Genomic DNA, 26611 nt, shown 5'->3' with positions numbered 1-26611 from the left:
AATGGCAGTCCAGTGATCAGGACTCAGGTTCTTTTTATTTATTTATTTAGGCTGTGCTGGGTCTTAGTTGCAGCATGCAGGCTCCTTAGTTGAGGCATGCGGGATCTTTAGTTGTGGCATGCAAACTCTTAGTTGCGGCATGCATGTGGGATCTAGTTTCCTGATCAGGGATCGAAGCCGGGCCCCCTGCATTTGGAGTGCAGAGTCTTACTCACTGGACTACCAGGGAAGTCCATAGGACTCAGCTCTTGCACTGTCATGGCCTGGGTTCAATCCCTGGTCCAGGAACTAAGATCCCATAAGCCGTGCGGCGTGGCCAAAAAAAAAAGAAAGAAAAAAAAAGAAGACTTGATGACAATGTCTCATCAGATAGAGAATACCAATAAAGAGAAATTATATAAAAGAACCAAATAAAAATTCTGGAGATGAAAATTCTGGTACAATAACCAAAATGAAAAATTCACTGGGGCTTTCTACAGATTTGAGTTGGCAGAAGAAAGAACTGGTGAACTTGAAGATGGGTTCAATAGAGATAATGCAATCTGAAAAACAAGAAAAATAATCAGAGCCTCAGACTAATGTGAGACACTATTTAGTGCACCAACATATGCATAATGGAGAAAAGGGAGAAAAGGGGGCATAAAAATTATTAGGAGTCATGGCTGAAATTTTCCCAAATTTGATCATAGACATTAATCTGTACATCCAATAAGCACAAGGAACTTCAGGTAAGATAAACATAAAGAAATCCACACTGAGATATATCATAGTCACAACATTGAAAGTCAAAGATAAAGAGAAAATATTAAAAAACAGCAAGAGGAAAACAATTCATCACATATAAGATTGACAGCTGACATCTCATCAGAAACAATGGAGGCCAGAAGATGGTATTCAAAGTGCTTAAAGTAAAATCCTGTCAACCAAGAATTCTATATCCAGCAAAACTGTCTTTCAAAACATAAAGATATTTCAAAATTAAGGGAACCTGAAAAAATATATTGCTAGCAAGCCTGACATAAGAAATACTAAAATAAGTTCTTCAGACTGAAAACAAATGACACAAGATAGTAATTCAAATCCATGTGAAAAGCAAAGTGTCAGTAAAGATGGATAATTTCAAAAGACAGTATTATTGCATATTTCCCTTCTTTTCTTCTCTTGTTTAAAAAGTAATTACCTAGGATATATGTATATAACTGTATTCTTAGGCTTTTCACTTATAGAAATTTTGTCAAAATGTTATCTGACAATAACAGCACTGAGGAGGGAGGTGGGAAGAAAGCTGTTTTGGAATAAGGTAATGACACCAGATGGTAACTCAAATCCACAAGAAAAATAGAATCAGAAATGCTAAAAAAAGTTTAGTATAATTTTATAAATATATAATTACTCCACTTTCTTCTCACAGAATCTTTAAAAGACATAGGATTATGTAAAGTAAGGATTATAAGAACTTATTCTTGGGTTTATAATATATATGGATGTAATGTGTATAACAATAACACAGAGAAGGGAAGGAGACATCTTCAGACCACTCCACCTAACAAAAGCAAAATACAGGGGTTTCCCTGGCTGTCCAGTGGTTTAGACTCCACACTTCCAATGCAAGGGATGTGGGTTTGATCACTGGTCAGGGAACTAAGATCCCACATGCTGCATGGTGCAGCCAGCAAAAAAAAAGAAAAAAAGCAAAATATACGTTCTTCTCATGGGCACATGAAACATTCTCCAGGATAGATCATATGCTAGGCCAATAAAACAAACCTCAAAATATCTAAGATGACTAATATCATACAAAATATGTTCTCTGACAACATGGAATGAAATTAGAAATCAATAACGGAAGGAAATTTGGGAAATTTACAAATATGTGGAAATTAACATAGTCCTAAAGAACACAAGGGTCAAAGAATAGATCACAAAGGAAATTAGAAAATACACTGAGATGAATGAAAATGAAGACAAATATACAAAAACTTACGGGGTGAAGGAAAAGCAGTGCTCAGAGGGAGATTTGTACCTGTTAAAGTGTACGTTAAAAAAGAAGAAAGATCTGAAATCAATAACCTATCTTTTCACCTTAAGAAATTAGAAACAGATGAGAAAACTAAACCCAATGCAAGCAGAAGGAAGGAAACAAAATAAAGCAAAGTGGAAATAAATAGAGAATGGAAAAATAAAAGTCAATGAAACCAAAGTTTAAAAAGATCAGCAAAACTGATAAACCTTTAGCTACACTCTCACACACACACACACACACACACACACACACACACACACACACACACACACACACACACACATACACAAATGACTAAAATCAGAAATGAAACAAAGGAATCACAAGACTTCTCTGGTGGTCCAGTGGGTAAGACTCCATGCTCCCAATGCAGGGGGCCTGGGTTTGATCCCTGGTCAGGGAACTAGATCCCACATGCATGCCACAACTAAGAAGTCCACATGCCACAACTAAGAAAGTCCATATGCTGCAACTAAGAGTCTGCATGCCACAACTAAAAAAAAAAAAAAAGAAGAAGAAAGGAATCACTATCAAGCTAACAGAAATAAAAGGGTTATGGGAGAATACTCTGGGGGACTTCCCTGGTGGTGCAGTGGATAAGACTCCATGCTCCCAATGCAGGGGGCCCGGGTTCGATTGCTGATCAGGGAACTAGATCCCACATGCATGCCGCAACTAAGAGTTCGCATGCCACAACTAAGAAGCCTGTGTGCCACAACTAAGGAGCCAGTGAGCCGCAAGTAAGGAGCCGGTGAGCAGCAACTAAGGAGCTCACATGCCGCAACTAAGGAGCCCTCCTGCCACAACTAAGTCCCCACACAACCAAATAAATAAATATTAAAAAAAAGAATACTATGAACAGTTCTATACCAATAAATTAGATAATCTAGATGAAATGGACAAGTTCATAGAAACAGAAACTACCAAAACGAATTCAAGGAAATATAGTAAATCTGAAAAGACTCATAACAAATAAAGAGATTGAATTAGTAATTTAAAAGCTACCCACAAAGGAAAACCCAGGACCAGAAGTTTTACAGGGGAATTCTACCAAACGTTTAAAGAATTAACACCAATCCTTCACAAACTCTTCCAAAAATAGAAGAGATGGGGACACTTCCCAACTCATACTGTGAGATCAGGTACTTGATATCAAAACCAGAGAAAGACATCACAAAACGAAGAAAACCACAGACAAACATCTCATGAATATACACAAAAATCCTCAGCTGATTACTAGCAAACCAAATCTAGCAACATGTACAGAGGATTACACACCATTACCCTAGGATTTATCCCAGGAATGCAAGATTGGAATAATATATGAACATCAAACAATGTAACACACCACATTAATAGAATACAGGACAAAAGTGACATGATCCTTTCAATAGATACAAGAAAAGCATTTGACAAAATCTAACACCCTTTCACGATAAAACATATAACAACGAAGCAAGACAGGGAAACTCCTCAGCATGATAAAAGAGGTCTACAAAACACAGCTAATATATTTAATGGTGAAAGACTATACTTTCAGGCTAACAGCAAGAACAAGATTTCTATTCAACAGTGTACTGGAGGTTCCAGCCAGGGAAAATAGGCAAGAAAAATAAATAAAAAGCAACAAGTTTGGAAGGGAAGAAGTGAAACTATATTTGCAGATGACATCTGTTATGTGGAAAAACTTAAGGAATCCCCTATGAAACTATTAGAATTAATAAACAAGTTCAGCAGGGTTATTGGATAAAAGATCAGTGTACAAATTTTAATTGTATTTCTATACACTAACAAGGATATATCTGAAAAGGAAATTAAGAAAGCAAGTGCATTTACAATCACACCCAAAAGAATAAAATACTTGGGAATAAACTATCTAAAGTAGGGCAAGACTTGTACACTGGAAACTACAAAACACTGTTCAGTGAAATTAAATAAAATCTAAATAAATGGAGAGACAACCCATGTTAATGGATCAGAAAACTCCTTTAGAGTCACACTTACCCCCTCTCCAACCATTCCTAACCCCTGGCAACCACTAAACTGTTTTCCTTCTCTATAACATAACTTTGTTATTTCAAAGATGTTATATGAATTGCATAGTAGGTCATCTTTTAAGACTGGCTTTTTGTTTTTCACCCAGCATAATGCTCTTGAGATATGTCCAAGCTGTGTGTGTATCATTCCTTTTTATTCTGCCTCCCCATGTTACCCTTGAACATATTTTTAGAATTCCACTTTGCTTTATCTGTAGTGTTTTTTGGTGTAACTCTTTGTATAGATTTTTTAGTACTTGCTCTAAAAAGTCATATATACATAACCTATGCACAGTCCACTAGTGTCGACATTGTACCATTCTGTAATAGTGTTACAGGTCTCTGGGGTTCTCTACATTTTTTTCAGTCTATCCCTCTGTGTTCCGTTTGGGTAGTTTACGTTCCTCCATCCTGGGATTTCTCAATCTGGCTGGTGGAAATCGGCATCATTCTTGGCCCTGTGAAGGTACCAGACACTGTTTCCTCGCACTATTTCCAGTGGTTTTCCCCGAGGGAGTAGTTTCTCACATGCACGTGCTTGTCAGCACTCAGCTGAGTGCTTGAGGCGGACCCTCTGATCTTCGGAGTTCTCTCTCTGTGCAACCTTCTCCTTCCCAGGATCCAGTCCCACGAAGTCCAGCTGCCTCTGCCTCCCTGGGCTCTCTGCTGCATCTCCTTAAGGGAGTTCTCTCAGCTCTGCCTGGGTTCCTTTTCTCCAGGCTCGGGCCTGGGAGCGCTCTTCAGGCAGTAAGCTGGGGCAATCACTGCTCACTTGTCTGTTCTGTCTCTTATGATCACCATCCTAATGTTCAGTATCTTGAAAACAATTGTTTCATATACTTTGTCTCTTGTTTTACATATTTTGTTTGGTTCCTGCCACTTCATCTTGGCTGGGTATAGAAGTCTTAGTAATTATTTTTTGTCTTGGAAAATATAGTTTTCATAAACATGTATCATGTTAATACGTACTAATGTTCTTACTGATTTTTTTTTTTTAATCTGCATCAGGTCTTAGTTGCAGCACGCAGGATCTTTTGTTGAGGCACGCGGGATCTTGTGTTGCAGCACCCACGCTTCTCTCTAGTTGTGGCGTGCGGGTTTTCTCTCTCTAGATGTGGCGCGTGGGCTCCAGGGTGTGTGGGCTCTGTAGTTTGAGGCACGCGGGCTCTCTCACTGAGGCGCGCGAGCTCAGTAGTTGCGGCGCGCGGGCTTAGTTGCCCCGGGGCATGTGGGATCTTAGTTCCCCAACCAGGGACTGAACCCACGTCCCCTGCATTGGAAGGCGGATTCTTTACCACTGGACCACCAGGGAAGTCCCCATTCTTATTGATTTTTAAATGAATTGATAACTAATTAAAATTTTTTCATTTTAATTTCTAATATGGTAAATATTGATAGATATAACCCACATAAATAAAAGTATCCTTGCTCTACCTTGGTATATCCTTGGTACCAAACTATCTTTGGTATCCTCAATACTTTTGAGAACCATTTACATATATGAGTTTATTTAATCCCCACAAAATCTTTATTAGGATTACTGTTATCAACCCTGTTTTACAGGTGAGGAGACTGTGGCTCAGAGCAGGGAAGCAGTTGTCCGTCACACAGGAAGTGTGAGATAGTATCTGAACCCACGTAGCCTGACTCTATGGTCTATACTCTTCAAACCACGATGCCACACTGCCCTTCAGAGCGTGGGTTTTTCCACTTGATACAGTGTTTCTAAGCCTCAGCGTAACCATTAGATGCCGGCCCAGCCCCTTTTGGTCCCAGGTGTCTGCACCCTTCTTGCCCAGCAGAATCCTTGGGCTCCAAGTGTCTTCATGTAGACAACTCTGGGGGTGGCCCCAGGGGAAAAGATGTGCAGCTGATTTCTGCTTTGCGCTCGTGCTTGGACCCCACCCTTACGGACTCGGTCCTAATCGACAGACACGCGGGTGGAATTACAGCTTCTCTGGGCGGCACCGGTCAGAGGCCTTGGGCCTCCCTGTAGCTGGTCAGTTAATGGAGTAGCATTAGTGCTGGTCAAAGTTACTGTGCCTTGGCGGGGCTGGGGGTGTTCCCAGACCGGCTTCTCCCGGGGCAAATCTCAGACTAGTGAACAGCTATGAAAGTCCGGCATGTGTAAGATGACTTTGAGCATTAATTGCATTTCCAAACAGACTCCATTTTTCAAAGAATACTTTCCATCAAGATTTCCTCGAATGATAGATTCCCCTGGGTGTAAACTCTTTCAGTTCTACAAATTCAGTTCAGGAACTGATGTGTTGAGTAAGATGATATTTGAGATGCTTCCAGCAACAGGAGTATGATATGTACTCTACAATTAGGCAGCTCATCATACGTGTATAAAACTGACCAAGAATGTTTAAAACAATGTTCATTTAACAAATATTTACTGACAGCTTCTCTGAGTAGAGAGAGCCCTGTCCTTGGTCCAGGGGGTAGAGCAGTGAACAGGGCGGGAGTCTGTTCTGGGAGAGTTTACGTTCTGGCGTCTAGCATATTTATAGCGTGATGGCAAGTCATTTTAAACAACATGTCAATACAGTATAACATCACCGGTTCCGGCAAACGGCTGAGCGCCTGCTCTAGATCTAGCTGGCCCTCTTGGGTGCTATGTTGTGTGAAAGTTCAACAGTTCCAACCCCCAGGGGTGTAACGTTTGATTGAGAAACGAAGACCAGTCATCCTCATGAGAGCGGTGCACACGCATGCCGGCCCACCCCTAGCCGGCAGCACAAATCCAGGGAGATCCCGGAGCAGCATTTAGGTACTCCGCAGTGTGACTGATGCCCAGAGCTGGACGACTGGGGCCGCCCTGCTCAGTGCCCATCAGTGCGGCCATCTGCCGTGAAGAAACAGAGCATGGAATTGCAAACACAAAAGGAGCACAAGATAACTCTGCAAGCAGATCACCAAACAACTCTGCCCAAGTGAGACCGGAACAAAGGTGTCGTCAGCACCCATCTTGGACGGTGCGACTCAAGTTTTCTTCTTTCTACTTTCTTTCTACTTCTGGGCATTTCGCAATACAATGAAAGTTTTATAGCAGAAGATTATAACTGATTTGACATAAATCATCTCGAGACTTTCCTTCTCGGGGAAACAGTAACTGGCAGGGAGGTGTCTTAGTAAGCGATCTGGGGTTATTCCATGTGGTTGCAGGTTCTCTCTTCTTGTGCCCTTGTCGGGGAGTGGCTTTGGCCTGCGTACCTGTTCTAAGCATCAGGCTTCCCAGGGGCTCATGAAGCCAGTTTAGTGAACGCTCAGTTTAGCAGGGGCGGCTGCGCCTCTGCCGGCCCCTCTGAATTCAGAGGACAGCTGTCGCTCCATTTGTTCTGCAGCCCTGGCTCCCGGCCGGCAGGGAATAGGCTTTCAATGGCCCGCCCAGCAGGCACCTCCCCAGGGAGGCCGGCCCTTCCTTCCTCGGCTTCCTCCATCTTCTCCCCATCCCAGAAGGGCCTCCTGCCCCAGCGCCAGCTCCAGCCCAGCCTCCTGTCCAGGGAGAGATGGGGCTGAAATGCCTGGGTACCCCGTGGTGACTGGACACTCCCAGGGGCTGCCCAGGCCTTCTCCACGTGGCCACGCCAGGAGGGCCAGGCAGCTGCTCTTCCCCAGAGAAGTGGCGGGCGGTGCTCGGCGATGGAAGCAGCAGGACGAGGCCGGGTGGCGACTCAGCCCTCTGAGGTAGAGACGCTGCGTGGTGCCCAGCGAGTGGTGCTTTTTGCTCTGGAGATGTGCGTGGGGCCCTGTTCCTGGTTCTCCCTGCCATTCCCTTGATGCCGTCTAAGTGGTCACGCTAATGTCGCTAAGGGGGGAAAGGGACCAGCCCTGGGGGGGAATGCCCGGCTTACCTTGGCCAGATGCTGGGCCTCCTGCTGGGCAGGCCACGGATGGACAGGCTGCGGGTGGGCGTGGGCACAGCCGATCTTTATTCTGCACACGGGATGGAGATGCTCCCATGGGGAGGTTGGCAGTTGGTCGTCCTCGTGGAAAAGGGAAAGTGAAACAGACCTCGGCGCGTGGAAGAAAGGTGCTTTTAGAAGCAGGGAGAGGCTGGGGACCCTGCAGGTGAAGAACTCTGTGGTCACCGTGCACAGGTGGTTTCTTGTCGGGTGACGGAGGCCATGATGTTTGAGGTGCAACAATGTGGCATTGCTGAGCGCCTGCTGGGGGCTGTTCTCCGGCCACTCTTGTTCCAAACTCGGGAGTCAAGTCCGCCCCAGAGCCAAGGCAAGAGTGACATGCATTTTTCTCTTCCAAATGCAAGGCAGGCAGCCTCTGGAAAGGCCGCCGAGCCATGAGTGGTGAAGCTCCTTGGCTCAAAAACACCCCTGAGTAAACCAGACTCTGAAGAAGGGTCCTGTGTTCTCCTTACCCTGAAGAAGGGCTCTGGGTCTCTCTGTTTGTTCTACAAGTGTTACAAGAATTAGTGGGTTACGATTCCACCGGCTTATTTCATGGAGCGCTGCGTGGTCCAAGAAGAAGCAAGGACGTTTTGTACTGGTCAGACGGTGTGTTCTGAGGGCATGCTCACATTTTAAAATGGAAAAATGTATTTGTCAAAATGACAAATGTTCTGGTGTCTGTGGGTGTGCTGCCCGCTGTTCATGTCTCAGCCTGGGAAGCCTGGGCTGGGGAGAGGCTCCGGCTGGAACAGTCCAGGTGCTTCCCTGGCCCTCCCCAGGGATTCTCGCAGGCCACTTCGGGAACAAACTTTACACTCGAAAGAGCTGGCTAATTTGAGTTATGTATTCCTCCCCTACGAGGACCAGTGCTTGACCACCCCCAACACCCTGAGAGGGAAATGCCCAGACCAGACGCAGGGCGAGAGACCCCTGGGGCCCTCACATCACATGGGCCGTGACACCCGTCCTGCCTGCTGGGAAGGCCCATGGCAGGAGAGATCCTGAGACCTCTTTCTCCATCCCATTGCCACATGGGGGAAGGGCCCTGGCTCTCGAGAGGCCACTCGAGGCACCTGGAGACCCCCAGTTCCCACTGCCCTCAGCCTACTGATGAGGCCATGCTGGTTGAGGGAGGCCCAACCCCTCCTTTGGCCCCCATGACCCCCAGCCCCCCACCATGGGACCCCTGGGCACAGGGCTAGCTCAGGTGTGCTGCTGGGCTGGAGTGGGGAGTGAGAGGGTGGATGGGCGGGGCAGCCAGGGAAACCCCTGGGAAGGGGGTGCTCACAGATACCCAGAAGGTGTGGAGCCTGCGCCCGGGGGGGACCCCACGCCTCCCTTCTAGGACAGCTCCCGTGTCGCTCCACTGCTTGCTTTGTGGCTCAGCCTTGCCTGTCTCAAAGCCTCATCTGTCATGCTCTGAATCATCACATTAAGTGGGTGATTCACGCCTCACTTCTGAGTGTCATCAGGGGCTCCCTCCCTGTCAAACCCCAGCCTCCGAACTGCACCCTTTCCCCCTCCCTCCCTCCCACGTCTCTGCTCCCCTAGAGCAGGATTTCTCCAAGCAGCTATAACGTTCTCTGTCACCTCCATTCTCCCCCTAGGGTGCTGCATGCCCCACTGCAGGGGAGCACCGTCTGCATGGCCACAGTGAGGAGTGCTCCTAGGAGTGGGGCACTGCAGGGTCCCACCGCACCCCTCCAGCTGGACTCAGGTCCCCTCACACGCACGGGCCTGCTCTTGACACCAAACCCAGGTCCCTCCCTGTCCTGCAGCCAGAGCAGCTTGCACATGGGAGCAGTCATACCCTCCGGGCTTCTGTGATACCTCACCCCTCTCCTCCTCACTCCCTGGTCCCCTGACCTCTCACCCTTGGAGGGCTCCTGGCTCAGCACAGACACCTTCAGTGACCTCATGAGCCCCAGGGTTGAAACTCCATCTGCACCAAACCTTCCACATCTTTGCAGAGATGGGACCTCTCTGAGCTCCAGGTTCACAGTGCCCACTCCCCCACTACCTTCCCTGGGATGTGCAACCGTGTGTTTATGGTTTCCTTTGCTGTGCAAAAGCTTTTAAGTTTCATTAGGTCCCATTGGTTTATTTTTGTTTTTATTTCCATTTCTCTAGGAGGTGGGTCAAAAAGGATCTTGCTGTGATTTATGTCACAGAGTGTTCTGCCTATGTTTTCCTCTAAGAGTTTGATAGTGTCTGGCCTTACATTTAGGTCTTTACTCCATTTTGAGTTTATTTTTGTGTATGGTGTTAGGGAGTGTTCTAATTTCACTCTTTTACATGTAGCTGTCCAGTTTTCCCAGCACCACTTATTGAAGAGGCTGTCCTTTCTCCACTGTATATTCTTGCCTCCTTTATCAAAGATAAGGTGTCCATATGTGCGTGGGTTTATCTCTGGGCTTACTATCCTGTTCCATTGCTCTATATTTCTGTTTTTGTGCCAGTAACATACTGTCTTCATTACTGTAGCTTTGTAGTATAGTCTGAAGTCAGGGAGCCTGATTCCTCCAGCTCTGTTTTTCTTTCTCAAGATTAAATGCACAAATCTTAACTGTACATTTCATGATTTTTGACAAAAGCATACACTTGTGTGACCCAAGCCCCTATTAAGATATAGAACATTATCATCACCCCCAAAAGTTTCTTCATGTCCTTTTCCAGCCAACCCTTGCCCCCCACGCACACCCTGAGGCAGCCACCATCCTGACTTTTTCCCACCACTGGCTAGTTTTTCTGCTGTAGAGCTTGATATAAATGGAGCAGGAGCTCTTCTGCGTAAGGCTTCTTTCACTCAGAGTCATGTGTGGAGATTCATCCACGTTGGTGTCAGTGTTTTGTCCGTCCTTGCTTAGACCCCGCCCCTGCACTCTGGCCCTACCCTCTCCCTTATTCCCCATGCCCCGCCCTCCCGCTCTCCAGACCACCTTCTTTCTGACCTCAGGGCAGCAAAAAACAAAAGCAAAAACAAACAAAAAAAAACAGCACTTGCTGTTTTTTCCGCCAACTCTTTTCCTCATTCAAGCGTCACCTCCACTTGCCCCTCCACTCTAAAGCAGTCCCGCACACTGCCTTTCCTTTGCAGCACTTGTCCCTGTCTAAAATCATGTTTGTTTACAGTCTCTCCCCACCCCCAGCTAAACTCAGTGAGAGCTTGGCCCAGGTCCTCTTGTTCACAGCTGTACCCCTGGTGCTGATATACCATGAATAGTCTTGAATGAAGGGGTGATGAGTGAGTGAACATCTGAATAACCACTGCCAGGCAACTGCCTGCTCTTTCTTGCGAATCTGACCTGTAGGTGCACTGTAGGAGGCTGGCCCATGACTCCTGGAGGCTCCACGTCTCCAGTGGGGCTGAACGGTGCCACAGTCGTCACCCAGCTCGTGCTGAGTTTGCCCCTGGCACAGGGAAGAGGCACTCTGGACGATGGGTGAGCAGCAGAGGGCTCTGGTTTGGCCACAGGCAGATAGTCTCCTGCTCAGCAACAGTACAAAGGGAGGCTGGAAGGCTGGAGGGCAGGCATGGGATCCCCAAAGGTAGGGAGCAGGTCCCTTTGGTGTTTTGCCGTCTACTTTTCATCCCCTTTGGTTCCCACAGGACCCCAGTATTCGCTTAAGCATCCAGTCCATTTCTGGTGCACAGCCCCCAGCACACTTGCTTCTCTGTGTTCGCAGTTATGGAAAGCATTTGTCTCTCAACAGGCAGACGACCCAAGAAATCATCCACGTTTTACACTTAACCATCAAATTACAGTGAATCAGCTAAGACACGTTAGCAAAAAGAACAACTGCAAACCACACTAGTTTCAAGATATCAGCTACTTAGGAACAGGTGCCTTTTCCAAGCTTATTCTGTAGATATAAGGCTGCACGGTAGTATCGATTCGTCTTTCTGAATTCCCGTTTATTCATAGGTTGCTATTTTGCATGGCCATTTCTAGATAGTCTTTGTTGCCAAGAAGTAATGCGCGACGTTCAGTCGGGTTAATAGACCAGGCTGCTCAGTTCTGCCCGCCCACCCCCCCCACGCCCCCCGACGGTGTCATTTGGGCCTCCCCCCCCCCGCCCCCCGACGGTGTCATTTGGGCCGTCTCCAATTATGAGCTACACTCCACAGCCCCGCTAGAAATATCTGCCTTTAGGCAGAGTGAGGTTTTTGTTTTGTTTGTTTAATACTTTTCTCAGAATAGATTCCCTAAATGGTTTTATATCGCCAGGTCACTTTAATGGCTCTTCAGCTTACCAATAGCGAGCGCTTCATCATAGGCAGGAGGAGTAGTACCTGGCCCTCCTCCCCAACTTCGGCGTTTGGTCTGTCTTTACAAAGTACCTTCTGCTGGGTTAGGGGGCTGCTCACAGACTTGGATGAGATGGTAATTTCCTAGGGAGGGCACTAGGTAATCTCCTGGCCTGGCATCTAAGTATGCAGAACCTGGCTCCTGACTCCGAGGGGCGCCCCTCGACCTTGACCTCCCTGGAGGCGAGACTGCGTGGACTGGGAGTCCCCAGTGCCCCGGGAGGGAGTCGGTGCCCAGAAACATCCGTCTGCGGAATTAAAGCGCGAACGTGACCCCCTTTCCTGCCCGGGGCCGCAGCGGGCACTCCGGGCTTGGGGGCCAGCGGGGAGGGAGGTGGTCTCAGCACCGCCGCTCTCTCCACCGTCCTCCCACCCCCTGCGTGTGTTCGCGTTCCAGGGCGGCCCGGGACAGCGGAGGGGGAGCGCCGGGTGGGGCGCCCCGGCGGGGCGAGGGGGCTCGTTCGCGTTTATTATAACTTCCCTCCCTTTTAAAGGAAAGCTATGCCCGGAATCCGGGAGGTGGCGGGCGAAGCCGGCGGGGAGGACGTGACCCGCGCCCGCCGCAGGCCGAGCTCGCGTGTCCCCCGAGACAAGGCGGCGCGGGTGGCGCGGCGCCCCCCCTCCCAGCGCTCCAGCGTTGGGCTCCCAGCGCCTCGCCCGCCCCCGCCCACACCTCGTGGGCGGGGCGTCTCCACCCCCGCCCAGCTCTCCGGCCGCGGCCCCCACCTCCCGCTCGGGTGGCTGGGCCGGGCTGGGCCGGGCTGGGCCGGGCTGGGCTGGGCGGCGGGCGGAGCGGCTCCCGGCCTTTTTTGGGCGTCTCCTCGCTCCGCGCGGACCTGCGGGAGGGCGCTCGGCGGGCGGCGGCGGCGGCGGAGGCTCTGGGGGTCCCGAGGCGGTCCCGGTTCGGCGCGCTCGGCCACCATGACGGGAAGGTAACTGCCCCCGGGCGGAGGGCGCCGCTGGCCAGGGAGAGGGGCTGCGCGACAGGACCCCCCGCACGCCCGGAGCCCTTCCCGCGCGCCGGCCTCGCGCGTCCCCTCCACCTCGGCCGCTCCCGGGCGGCAGCGCCGCTCAGGTCAGCGGCCCCTGCCCCGCGCGTCCCGCCCTCCCGCCGGCCCCTGGCAGCGACAGGTGAAGGGCCTGTTCCGTCCCCCGAACCGCCTGCCCGCACGACGGGGCCGTGAGCCCCGCCCCCTCCGGAGAACCGGGGCTCAGGGCTCAGAGGGGCGGGGACTTGCTCAAGGTCACAAGCAACTAAAGGGCAAGGCGTCAAAACCCAGGCTGTCGGCTTCTACCAGCTTCCCTGTGTGATCCTGTGAGGCCTCAGCTCTGGAGCCTTCTGTAAGCCAGGAATGGGAAAAATGGTAAAAGGTCTGTCTGGGGGCCTGGCCAGAGCTGCCCGCAAACATAGGCTGCGCGGGGATAGGCTGGGGGCAGGAAACTCCTCCAGGCCTGGCCCAGATTCTGCTCTCATACCCCTTGTGGCCATTGCACAGATGGGGTGACTGAGGCCACAGAGCCCGAGTGACTCACCAGGCCAGTCACATGTCCACCAGTTCCCGGCCAGTGTTGGCCTCTGCGGCCCTTTCTGGAACATGGCTGGGTACAAGTGCGTGACTCACGGCTGCGTGGGAGGGGCTGGTCTCTGAGGTCCGGGCGCCCCCTTCCAGCCAATCCCTGGGAGGAGGATGCTCTTCTTCACCACCCCTTGACTTCGGCGGAAGGGTGGAGGGCACCCTGTGGCTTTGCTGGGGAAAGGGGCTTGGAGAGGCAGTGCTCAGGAGTGGGGAGCGGCCACTCGGGACAGGGTGGTGGACCCAAACCTAGGCGATGTGCAGGGCGGTCGCCCAGCCTGCAGGGGCACATTGATCGCTATTAAGGCTGTGGCCCCGAGTCTTAGGGCAGCCCCAGGAACCAGCACGGATCCTGTCACCTGGGGAGTCCTGTGCTTCATATGCGATTTGCTGCCCACTTCCCAGACCTCCTGTCCCGACCCAAGTCTGTGGACAAAGCCAGCTTCCAGCGCTCACCCCTCCTAGTGCGCTCGTGTCCTCCGGTCCCTCGCAGGGCGCCCCTGTGGCTGCCTCGCTCCACACCCTCAGAGCTTCCGGGGAAAAGAAGGGAGAGCGAAGGACAGGGACGGAATCAGGAGCAGCGACAGATGGGTGGTGGGGTGGGGGTGGGATGCGTGGCAGGTGGTTCTCCAGGCGCAGAAGAGATCGTAGGGCAGAGCCGCAGGGTGCCAGCTTCTGTAGCAGCTTCTGCCCAGATTCCCCGGGTGGGCGTTGAGGCAGAAACCCTGACGCACCTCTGTTCCCTCAGCAGGAGTCCTCTCAACCCTGAGTCCCGGGGGTCTTCCAGGGAGAGGGGGCCGTCGGGTCAGCCAGACGCAGCCCGGCAGGAGAAGCTGGGAAGGCAGGCGGGGGGTGGGGTTGGGGGAGCAGAGGCCAGCCTGCCCCAGCTGCTGCCTGGCTCCAGCGGGCTCCCTGAGCCTGAAAGATGCTGGTCGTCAAGTGACACAGGGACCAGAGTGAGCCTTGGAAAACACTGAGTCGGGTTTTTCCTTGTGAAAGTAAAACTGCTCATCTTAGAGAGTTTGGAAAAACCCAGAAACAAAAAAGGTAACAGAAACATTAGAAGAAAGAAAGGAAACACCAGCAGTTCCACTCCTCAGAAATGCCCTCAGGAACATTTTGGTGGCTTTCTTCTTTTCTTGTGGTGTATTCTCGTGCTCATTTGTTTTTCACAAGCAGTGAGTGGTCTGTGAGCACAGTGTTCCACCCTCCTTTGAAGTTTGCCTGCCACATGCGGCGTCCATGCCAGGGCTGGCTAGCCTCCCCTCCCCACACAGGCATAGGGGCCAGGCTGGCAGAGCAATGGACATTCAATCTTCAGGGTGGGCGAGGTTTTTCCTGTCCCAGAAGCTGTGAAGTTTCATTTTCATGCCACCGTGCCCTCCACACGTCCACTGCCCCCACGAGATGCCAGGGCAGTTCTCACACCTGAATGCTGGTTCTCCACACATCATCCCTTGCTGGCCAGACCAGGCTGACCTTTGGAAATGACCCTGTCCTTGTACACCTCATGCACCTTCTGGGGCTGTCCCTGCCAACGGCGTAAAGTCCCAGCCCTCCGTGGGACTGCAGCAGATGAGACCAGAGGGAGGGCAGTGGGGAGCCACTGAAGTGACCTGGGGTTACATGCATGACCAGGCATGTCACCCCATGCCTGGGGCTGCTGAGGAAGAGAAGGGGAAGGAGACTGGCCAGGAGGCAAGAAACGGGAGAGCCTCTGCTTGGCAGCCATGGGGCTGGAGAAGAATAGACGGACTCAGGGGACCTGGGGGGTGGAGTCTGGACCCAGGACGGATCCAGGAAGAGGATGCCCAGTTTGTGGTGGCAGGTGTGGGAGTGGACACAGAGCTAGTTTGGGCCATGAAGCATTCGAAGAGCTGTGGTGAGTCTAGGGGCAAACCCTGAGACTGGACATGAGGGCCTGCAGCCCAGGAGAGGGCTGAGCTAGGGCGGAAGAGTGAATGAGGCCTGGAACGTGGGCGTGGTTGCCTAGGGAGCAGCTGTGCTGTGGGAAGAGGCTCAGCCCCAGCTGCAGCCCTGGGGACTCCGGACCTTAAAAACACCGCATCTTTGTTCCAGCTGAAGGGGCCTTTGGCGTCACCGGTTTTCAAGCCCGAGTGGGTTATGTCCCCTACCCAGGGACCTGGCCTGGCAGCAGCTGTCTTCCAGAGGGAGCCTGGGACCTGGTGCTCGCAGCAGTGTGACTCAGTGGCTTGGCCTACCCACCAAGTCCCACCCACCGCATGACCGGCATCCGCAGAGGCTGCCAGATGGCAGCTGGGTCCCACGCTCGGTGCGGTGCAGAGTGGGGCTGCTAGAGCCCTCTCCTCACACCTACCAGCCTCCCCCGACCCCGATGTGCTCCCAGCTGCTCCCCACCCTCCTCAGGAATACGGCCAGTGACCCCCTCAGCAGAGGAACCTGCCGAGGTGCAGCTAGGGTGGCAGCCAGAGCCCTCAGGACAGCACATGGGGCTGTGATGGAGTCAAGGGTTTAAGCCCAGTGGGAAGCAGGTGACACGGGATGTGCAGCTGAGGCCTGAGCCCCAGGCTGGGCCCCGCCCATGGCCCCTCACCACCTCCCTTTTCCTCTGCTTCTAGTGTAGACTCCGCTCTCTGGCTGGCCTGACCTGTAGTGTGTGCCCAGTTCCGTGCTATAACAACACCTCTACCTGGGCTCACTTCAAGCTACCCACGTGATGTGAAGCAGTTCACGGAATTCCTGAAAACTGAGCAGTCAGCAGTGTGATCTGGCCCAGGGTGGCCCGGGCACACCGCTGTGGAGAGGCACCAGGCGTTCCCTGCACAGCGGCTGGCCCGCCTCTCCGGCGACACTGCTGCTCCCCGCTCCCACCTACCACACGCAGATTCTCACTTAAACCCTCCTGGGGGCTTCATTTCTAGGTGGGGAGCGGGGCAGAGGGAGGTTCCTGAACTGTGCTCCTTGCTCTGTTTATTCCGATCTTCTGAATTTCTGATGATGTCTATTTACTCGAATTTCCCGTGAGGCAAGAAGGTTGGAATACACCACTCATCATCTCAGGCAAAGGATGTGGGCGAGTCGTCTTCGGCCCCCCAGTGAGGTTGACTCTGGCGGAGACGCTGTTTGTGGTGGTGTCGCTGGCTCCCCTGGGGGTGGCACTAACCACCCAGCCGGAGAGGCAGCGCCATCTCATGCCTTGCTGGCGGCTGCCCTGGCCCTTGTCTCTGCCCTAGTAAGTGACATAGTTGCATTCATCGCTACATGTGTGCTGCTTAAACATTTGAGATAGGAATCCCATGCCATGAAATTCACTGTTTCAGAGTGTACAGGTCAGTGGCTTTTAGTACATTCACCACGTTATGCAACCATCACTACTAATCTAGAACATTTTCATCACTCCCAAAAGAAACCGATTTGCAGTCAATTCCCCCCCCCACCACCCCCCCCCCCAGCCCTTGGCAATTCCTAGTCTGCTTTCCGTCTCTACAGATTTGCCTGTTCTGGACGTTACACATAGATGGAACCGTACATTAAGTCACTTTTTTTTTTTTTTGCCTGGCTTCTTTCATTTAGCATCATGTTTTCAAGGTTCATTTATGTTGTCATATGAATCAGTACTTTGTTCCATTTTTTAGCCAAATATTCCCTTATATGGATATACCACGTTTTGTCTATATGTTCACCTGTGGTGGACATTTGAATTGTTTCCAGTTTTGGCTCTTATGAATAATGCTGCTGTGAACATCCCTATATATATTTTCTACTTTCTGGAGCAAACACCTAGGAGTAGAATTGCTGAGTCACATAGTAACTCTGTGTTAAATTTTTTGAGGAATTGCCAAGCTGTTTTCCAAGTAATAGCACAATTTTTACATTCCCACCAGGAACGTGTGAGGGTTCCAGTTCTCCACGTCCTAATTAATACATCATTATCCGCATCAGTAGGTGTAAAGTGGTATCACATTATAGTTTTGACTTTTATTTCCCTAGTGACTTGTGACGTTGGACACTTTTTCAGGTGCTTATTGGCCACTTGTATATCTTCTTTGGAGAAATGTCTACTCAAATTCTGTACCCATTTTAAAATTGGATTCTTTTTATTGTTGGGTTGTAAGAGTTCTTTTTGTATTCTGGATGTTAGACACTCGTCAGATATATGATTTGCAAATACTTTCAGCTGTGGATTGCCTTTTAACTTGCCTGATAGTGTCCTTCAATGCACAAAAGTTTAAATTTTGATGAAGTCCTATTTACCTATTTATTTTTGATGGGTTGAGTTTTTGGTTTCATATCTAGGAAACTGTTACCTAATCAATGGAGATTTATACCTATGTTTTTTTCCAGGAGTTCTTTAGTGTTAACTCTAATATTTCAGTTTTCAATCCATTATGAGTCAGTTTTTATTTATTTTTTATGAGTCAGTTTGTATATATGACCTGAAGTAGAGGTTTAAAATCATTCTTTTTCATGTGGTTATTAAGTGGGTCTAGCATCATTTGTTGACAAGACTATTCTTTCCTCAATGAATTGTCTTGGCAGGCTTGTCAAAAATCAATTGACCCTGGATGTATGGGATTATTTCTGAATTCTCAATCCGATTCCACTGATGTACGTGCTTATCCTTATGCCAGTACCATACTGTTTTGATTACTGTAACTCTGTAGTAAGTTATGAAATTGGGAAATGTGGGTCCTCTGACTTTCTTCTTTTTCAAGTTGTTTTGAACAACTATTCTGAGTCCCTTGCATTTATTTCCATATGAATTTTAGGATTAGTCTGCCCATTTCTGTAAAAAAGGCAGTTGGAATTTTGATATGGATTGTGTTGAATCCATAGGTCATTTGGGGGGGAAGGTATTGCTATCTTAACAATGTTAGGTTTTCTAATCTATGAACATGGGATGCCTTTCCATTTATTTAGGTCTTCTTTTATTTCTTTCAACAATGTTGCATAGTTATCAGTGTATAAGGCTTACACTTCTTTGGTTAAATTTATTTCTAAGTATTTTTTCTTATTTATTTATTTATTTATTTATGGCTGCATTGGGCCTTCGTTGCTGCGCACAGGTGCAGCAAGCGGGGGCTACTCTTCGTTGCAGTGCGTGGGCTTCTCATTGTGGTGGCTTCTCTTGTTGCAGAGCATGGGCTCTAGGCACACAGGCTTCAGCAGTTGTGGTTTGCAGGCTCTAGAGCACAGGCTCAGTAGTTGTGGTGCATGGGCTTAGTTGTTCCACGCATGTGGGATCTTCCTGGCCCAGGGCTGGAACCTGTGTCCCCTGCATTGGCAGGCAGATTCTTAACAACTGTGCCACCAGGGAAGCCCCGTATTTTTTCTTTTTGATGCTATTAAAAATGGAATTGTTTTATTAATTTTATATTCAGATTGCTCATTGCTAGTGACTTTTTGTATATTGTTTTTTATCCTGCAACCTTGCTGAATTAATTTACTAGCTGTAATAGGTGTGTGTGTGTGTGTGTGTGTGTGTGTGTGTGTGTGTGTGTCAGGGGGGAGTTCTTTAGGGTTTTCTATATATAAGAAAATGTGATGCACAATTAGAGATAGTTTTACTCCTTCTTTCCAATCTGGATGCCTTTCATTTTCTTTTCCTGCCTAGTTGTTTTGCTAGAACCTCCAGTGCAATGTTGAAAATAAATGAGAAGGCTGGATATCTTGTCTTGTTCTTGACCTTAGAGGGAAACCTTTCAGTCTTTTACAACTAAGTATGATGTTAGCTGTGGTTTTTTTGCAGTTTGAAGAAATTCCCTTCTATTCCTAGATCCTTGAGTTTTGTTTTGTTTTGTTTTGTTTTAATCATGAAAGGTGTTGGATTTTGTCAAGTGTGTTTTCTGCATTCACTGAGATGATCATGTGGTGTTTTCCCTTTATTCTACTGATATGATGTATTCTATCAATTTTTTAATGTTAAAACAACCTTATCTTCCTGAGATAAATCCCATTTGGTCATGTTGTATAATGCTTGTTATAGGATTCTAGATTCAGTTTTGTTGAGGACATCTGTATTCATAAGGGATATCGATCTGTAGTTTTCTTGTGATGTCATTGTCTGGTGTTGGTATTAGGGCAATACTGGCCTCACTGAGTTAGGGTGTTCCCTCTTGGTTGATTTTTGGGAAGATTTTTATGAAGGACTGGTGTTAATTCTACTTAAACATTTGATAAAATTCACTAATAAAACCATCTGGTCCTGGGGTCCTCTTTGTGGGAAGTTTCTTTTTCTTTTTCTTTTTTTTTTTAATTACTAACCTATCCCCTGTACTTGTTACTGGTCTATTTGGATTTTCTGTTTCTTCTTGAGTCAGTTTGGGTAATTTATGTCTTTCTAGGAATTTGTCCATTTCAACTAGGTTATTTAATTTGTTGGCATATGATTGTGCATAGTATTTCTTTACAATCCTTTAAATTTCTCTAAGTTCAGTCCCTTGTTTCATTCTGAATTTTAGTCATTTGAATGTTCTCTTTTTTTCTTGGTCAGACTAGATAAAGATTTGTTAAGTTTTGATGATCTTACCAATGAACCAACTTTTGGTTTCATAGATTTTCTCTATTTTTTTCTAGTTTCTATCTGATTTATTTCTGCTCTAATCCTTATGATTTCCTTCTTTTGCTTACTTTGAGTTTAGTTTACTAATCTGTTTGTAGTTCCTTAAAATGGGAGGTTAACTTATTGATTTGAGATTTTTTTACTGTAGATATTTACGGTTATAAATTGAGCACCACTTGAGCTTCATCCAATAAATTTTGGTCTGTTGTGTTTTCATTTCATTCATTCCAAAGTATTTCCTAAATTCCCTTGTGTTTTCTTCTTTGGTTCATTGGTTCTTTAGGAGTATGTTGTGTAATTTCCATATACTTGTGAATTTACTAACTTTCCTTTTATGATTGATTTTAATTTTATTCTGCTGTGGCCTGAGAATATGCTTCTTATGATCTCAATCATTTTAAATTTATTGAGGCTTTTTTTTTTTTTCTTTTTTTGCGGTACATGGGCCTCTCACTGTCGTGGCCTCTCCCATTGCGGAGCACAGGCTCCGGATGCGCAGGTTCAACGGCCACGGCTCATGGGCCCAGCCGTTCTGCGGCATGTGGGATCTTCCCGGACCGGGGCACGAACCCGTGTCCCCTGCATCAGCAGGCGGACTCTCAACCACTGCACCACCAGGGAAGCCCTGAGGCTTGTTTTATGTCCTAATATATGGTCTGTCCTGGAGAATGTTCCATGTGTCCTTAAGAAGAATGTATATTCTGCTATTGTTGGGTGGAGTGTTCTATAGATGTCTTTTAGGCCTAGTTGGCTTATAGTGTTGTTTATGTTTTCTATATCCTTGCTTAGCTTCTATATAATGGTCTATCCATTATTGACAGTGGAGTATTGAAGTCTCTAGCTATTATTTTTAAATTATCTATTTTTCTCTCAGTTCTGTCAATTTTTGCTTCAGGTATTTTGGGGCTTTGTTGTTAGGTGCATATGTTTATACTTGTTATTTCTTCTTTATGGATTAACTCTTTTATCATCATAAAATCTCCTTCTTTGCTCTTGTAACAATTTTTGCCTTGAAGTCTATTTTGTCTGATAGTATAGCCACTCCAGTTCTCTTTTGTTTGCTGTTTGAATGGTATATCTTTTCCATTCTTTTATTTTCAGCTTTTTGTGTTTTTGAATCTAAAGTGAACCTCTTGTAGAAAGCATATAGTTGGATCACATTTAAAATATCCATTTAAAAAAGTTCAAAAAACTTTTAATTGGAAAGTTTAATCCATTTATATGTAATGTAATTACTGATAACTGGGGTTTACATCTGCCACTTTCCTATTTTTTTCTATTTGTCTTACATCTTTTTTGTTTCTTAATTCCTACACCATTGCCTTCTTTTGTGTTAAATTATTTCATTATGCAGTCATCTTTAAACCAGATGGGAAAAAAAGGTTTACAAACAAAAAATACATTTATACTGTCTTTTATATTTATCTTATGGTTACCTTTACTGCTCTTAATTTCTTTTTTGTTTTTAAATAATTTAACAGGTTCTTCTCTTTTTTCCCTATTTATTTTTTCCTGCATTCGGTCTTCGTTGCTCTGTGTGGGCTTTCTCTAGTTGCGGTGAGCAGGGGCTACTCTTCGTTGCAGTGCTCAGGCTTCTCATTGCAGTGGCTTCTCTTGTTGTGGAGCACGGGCTCTAGGCTCGCAGGCTTCAGTAGTTGTGGCCCACGGGCTCAGTAGTTGTGGCTCACAGGCTCTAGAGCACAGGCTCAGTTGTTGTGGAGGACAGGGTTAGTTGCTCCAAGGCATGTGGGATCTTCCCGGATGAGGGATTGAATTTGTGTCCCCACCATGCTGGCAGGCGGATTCCTAACTGCCACTGCACCACCAGGGAAGTCCCTGCTCTTAATTTCTTCATGTGGATTTGAATTATTGTCTAGTGTCCTTTCATTTCATCCTGAAGGACTCTCTTTAGTATTTCTTTTCAACTCTAGGATTTGTTTTTGGTCCCATTTTATAATTTCTCTCTCTTTATTGATATTCTCCATTTGGTGAGAGATTTTCATACTTTTCTTTAGTTTTTTAGATCTGGCTTCCTTTAGTTCTTTGAACGTATTTGTATCAGATGATTTGAGGTCTGTCTAGTAAGTCTAACATCTGGGCTTCCTCAGGGACAGTTTCTGTTGATTGCTCTCTTTTTAATGTGTCTAGGTCATTTTTTTTGTTGTTTCTTTGCGTGTATCATAATTTTTGCTGAGAACGGGACTTTTCAAATAAAATAACGTGGCAGCTCTGGAAACCAGATTCTCCCTACTCCCCAGGGTTTGTTGTTGCTGCTTATTGTTTGTTTAGTGAGTTTTCTGAACAGATTCTGTAAAGTCTGTATCTCTGTCATTTGTGGCCACTGAAGTCTCTGCCTGGTTGGTTTAGTAGTCAGCTAATGATTGGACAGAGATTTTCTTGAATGTCTGAAACCAGTAAGTCTCCCAGCCTTTACTGAAGGCTCTGAGTGTATGTTGGGGCACAGTTTCAACATCCAACCACGCATTTTACAACTCCGCCTTAGTCTTCACTTCCTGATTGTACAGAGCCCAAAAGGTCCATCAGAAGTGAGAGCTTAGGACCTTCTAAGGACTTTCCTGAGCATGCACGTAGCCCTGGGCATTCGCATGGCCTTCTAGATTCCCAGGAATATGGCGGTTCTTTTTGAAGCCCCTAAGGACATCTTATTCCCAACTGTCCCCTTTGCCTGTGACAACGGCAGCTATGATAGTAATACATAGGTAGCTGTGATAGTAACACATTTGAAAAACTCACCCCAGGAGAGGCTCTGAGCACTGGGTAAGTGTGAGTGAGGTCACATAAAAACCAGCCTTTCAAGTGGGACCTTCCAGGGAAGACCAGGTCTTTCTCCTTTGGGAATGAAGCTTTGAAAGAGTTTCCGCCCTGTTCTGCTCCCTCATTACTGGGAATGCAGCCAGTTACTTTTCCAGGCAGCTATGGAGTTAGGAAGTGGGGATTAAGGACTAGGGTAAATGAAAACACCAAAGAGGTGTTCTTACCAAGATTCAGCTTTTATAACCCCCTCCCAGCTGGTTATTTTTTTAATTGATCTATTGTTATCGAGGTATAATTGACATACAACATTACGTTCGTTTTAGCTGTACAACATAATGATTTGATATTTGTATATATTGAGAAATGATCACCACAATAAGTCTAGTTAACATCTAGTTAACTAGACACCATAGTTATAAAAAATTTTTTTCCTTGTGATGAGGACTTTTTAGCTTTATTCTCTTAGCAACTTTCAAATATGAAATACAGTATATAGTCACCATGCTGTACGTTACATCCCCATGATTTATTTGTCTTATAAAAAGAAGTTTGTATCCTTTGACCCCCTTCACCCATTTCACCCATCCGCCGCACCCCCACCTCTGGCAACCATCAATCTGTTCTCTGTATCTGACCTGGGCTTTTTGTTTTGTTTTGTTTTTAAAATTCCAAGTATAAATGTGACCACACAGTATGTGTCTTTCTCTGTCTGACTTATTTCACTTAGCGTAATAGCCTCAAGTTTCATCCATATTTTCTCAAATGGCAAGATTTCATTCTTTTTTATGGCTGCATAGTATTCCACTGCATTTATATACCACAGCTTCTTTATCCATTCATCCATTGATGGACACTTAGGTTGTTTCCATATTTTGGCTATTGTAAATAATGCTGCAATGAACATAGAGGTGTGTATATCTTTTCAAATTAGTGTTTTTGTTTTCTTCAGATAAATACCCAGAAGTGGAATTGCTGGATCATATGGTAGTTCTATTTTTAATTTTTTGAGGAACCTCTATACTGTTTTTCATGGTGGCTGCACCAATTTACATTCCCACCAACAGTGCAAGAGGGTTCCCTTTTCTCCACACCCTCACCAACACTTGTTATTTCTTGTCTTTTTGATAATAGCCTTTCCTTTTTTTTTTTTTTTTTTTTTTGCGGTACGCGGGCCTCTCACTGTTGTGGCCTCTCCCGTTGCGGAGCACAGGCTCCGGACGTGCAGGCTCAGCGGCCATGGCTCACGGGCCCAGCCGCTCCGCGGCATGTGGGATCTTCCCGGACCGGGGCACGAACCCGTGTCCCCTGCACCGGCAGGCGGACTCTCAAGCACTGCGCCACCAGGGAAGCCCTTCGATAATAGCCTTTCTGACAGGTGTGATATCTCCGTGAGGTTTCGACTTGCATTTCCCTGATGATCAGTGACGTTGAGCATATTTTCACGTACCTGTTGGTCATCTGTATGTCTTCTCAGCAGTTTTTCTTGCTCTCTGGGTTACTGTAAGTCTTTGGTTAATTTACAGAGTTCTGAAAGAGGCGCTGCTGACATTCCTTGCTAGTTTTTTCATTGCTTTTATGGAAAGACAAACTTTCAGAGGTCCTTATTCTGCCATTTTTGCTGACATCATTCTGACTGTGTTTTTGCAACTGTGTTCTCTGGAGCCAGAATGCTGGCTGCGGATCCCAGTGTGACTGGTACCTCCACCCCCACTGGTAAGAGGGGGCTAGGCCCCAGGCCATCGACTTGAAGCTGCTCTAAGAAAACTCTCTACACTAGCTTTCTTAAGCATTCATCTCTCTACATCAGCAGGTGGGAGGTGATCCTTCTACTTGTTGGCTCCAGGCTCAGCTTCTCTCTGCCCTTTAGACCCTGGGGCCACCTTTAAGAAAATATTTGTTGAATTGATCAGTGCTTGGTACCTTTGGAATTGAGCTGCTTTGACAAACTATATACTGCACCCAATGTTCGTAGTCATCTGGCTGTGTTTGGGGGTTGACCCCAGGGTAGTTAATGAGTACTTACTGCCTCGTGTTTGGATTTACTAGATGACGTGTGTTCCTCGGTGTCCGGGACTGACCTCTGAGTCTCGATGGACCCCCTCAGTTTCCTCCTGCCACCGTGTTGGAGGCCCAGTGCCCTGGAACGATGGAAGGCAGAGGAAGATCCTGCTCACGCTTCCTTGACCCGCTAGAAAGGTTTTCCAGGGAAATGGAATCTGAGTTATAGATTTCTGTGAGTCCTCCGGATCCTTATTTAACGCTGCGCGTGGTGCCTGCCCGGCCAGCAGTGGCCACAGTTGAGATGCTGGCCGTGGGTGTTTGCACTTAGATCACAGTAACCCCGCCAGTCCCTTTAGGTAAGAAGGCATGGAAACGCTGCCTTTCTGGTGGTCTTCCATCGGAGGCTGCTGCTTCTGCTTTCCGTGGTGTGCTGGGGGGCTACCTGCCCTCTAGCTTTTGACAGTGTGGACCCCTTTTGGGGTGGATGGTTATTTGTGGGCCAGATCCAGGGACCGGGCTGCCCTGGTCTGGGTCTCCCAGGTGGCTGCAGGTTCTCAGGGAAGGGAACAAGGCAAACGTGGGCATGTGTGGGAATCCCTCATCGGCTTCTTGACTGCAGGATTCCTAAGCTGGCTCAGTCCCATACTGCCCTCCTCAGATGACTGTACCATCGTCAGCATGTCCAGGGGGCTTAGGGTTTCCTCGGAGGCTCCTGGCAACCCGGGATCTCCAGGCATCCTGCCCTGCCACTGTGGACTAGACCTCTCACCTCGGTGCACTTTGGGATCTTCCCAGCGTGTTCCCTCCCCAGCCTGGACCCAACCCTGCCAGCCTCAGCTTTCACTGTGCTGCCCCCGCCGCGGGAACAATATCCTTTCTATTCGGAGTTGACTCTGCTGCCCTTTGGAGATCGCAGTGCGTAACGTGAGCTCCTGTGCAGAGGGGTGGGGGCCGAGGCGCCCCCCGCACGCCGGGAGTCCGGCGGCCCAGCCCGGCCGTTGGTGGCTGCCCGCCGCCGCACCTGCCCTCCGAGGCTGGGGTCCGACGGCCGGTCGGAGCAGGCGGCCCGCGACGCGCCGGCAGCAGGAGGCCCGCGCCATGGCCGCCCGGCTGGGCGCGCTCGCCGCGTCGGGGCTGTACCGGCGGCGCCAGCACCGGCAGAGCTCGCCGCCCGCCGCGCCCGGGTAGGTGGCCGGGGGCAGGGCGGGGGCGCGGGGGACAATGGCCGGAAAGCTGCCGCCGCGGGCCTTTCCTCGGACACCCGCCTGGCCCTTCCGACGGCGGCGGCGGCGGCGGCCCGGCTGCCCCGGGCGTGAGTTCGGCGCCGGGCGTGGCGGCCGTGGGGGGCAGGGCGCGGCTTAATCCAGCCGGGTTTGCTGTCCTGGGATCAGCACTCTTGGGCAGGGCGCTGAGGATGGGGCGCTCAGATAATTTG

General features: G+C 48.3%; 1 protein-coding gene across 5 annotated transcripts in view; it reads left to right on the top strand.

The window, feature by feature from the left end:
• Nucleotides 1-7558: 7558 nt before the first annotated feature.
• The window catches only part of LIMS2 (LIM zinc finger domain containing 2), a 39800-nt gene continuing 20747 nt past the window's right edge, over nt 7559-26611 (top strand). Inside the window, exons 1-2 of one of the 5 annotated variants that reach the window (XM_067742284.1) lie at nt 13038-13214; nt 25222-25532. Coding sequence is in view for 3 of the 5 variants with exons in the window: in XM_067742281.1 (XP_067598382.1) it covers nt 7586-7752 (167 nt within the window). In the remaining 2 variants the exon portion in view is untranslated. Of the gene's footprint in view, nt 7753-13037; nt 13215-25221; nt 25533-26229; nt 26361-26611 lie in introns of those variants that run through there. The other 4 variants (XM_067742281.1, XM_067742283.1, XM_067742285.1 and 1 more) reach the window with 4 other exon arrangements.

This window comes from Pseudorca crassidens, chromosome 6 (assembly GCF_039906515.1).
Source record: "Pseudorca crassidens isolate mPseCra1 chromosome 6, mPseCra1.hap1, whole genome shotgun sequence".
Lineage (NCBI taxonomy): Eukaryota > Metazoa > Chordata > Mammalia > Artiodactyla > Delphinidae > Pseudorca > Pseudorca crassidens.
The sequence above is the reverse complement of the archived record's forward strand: the minus strand, read 5'-3'. Positions and strand labels throughout refer to the sequence as shown.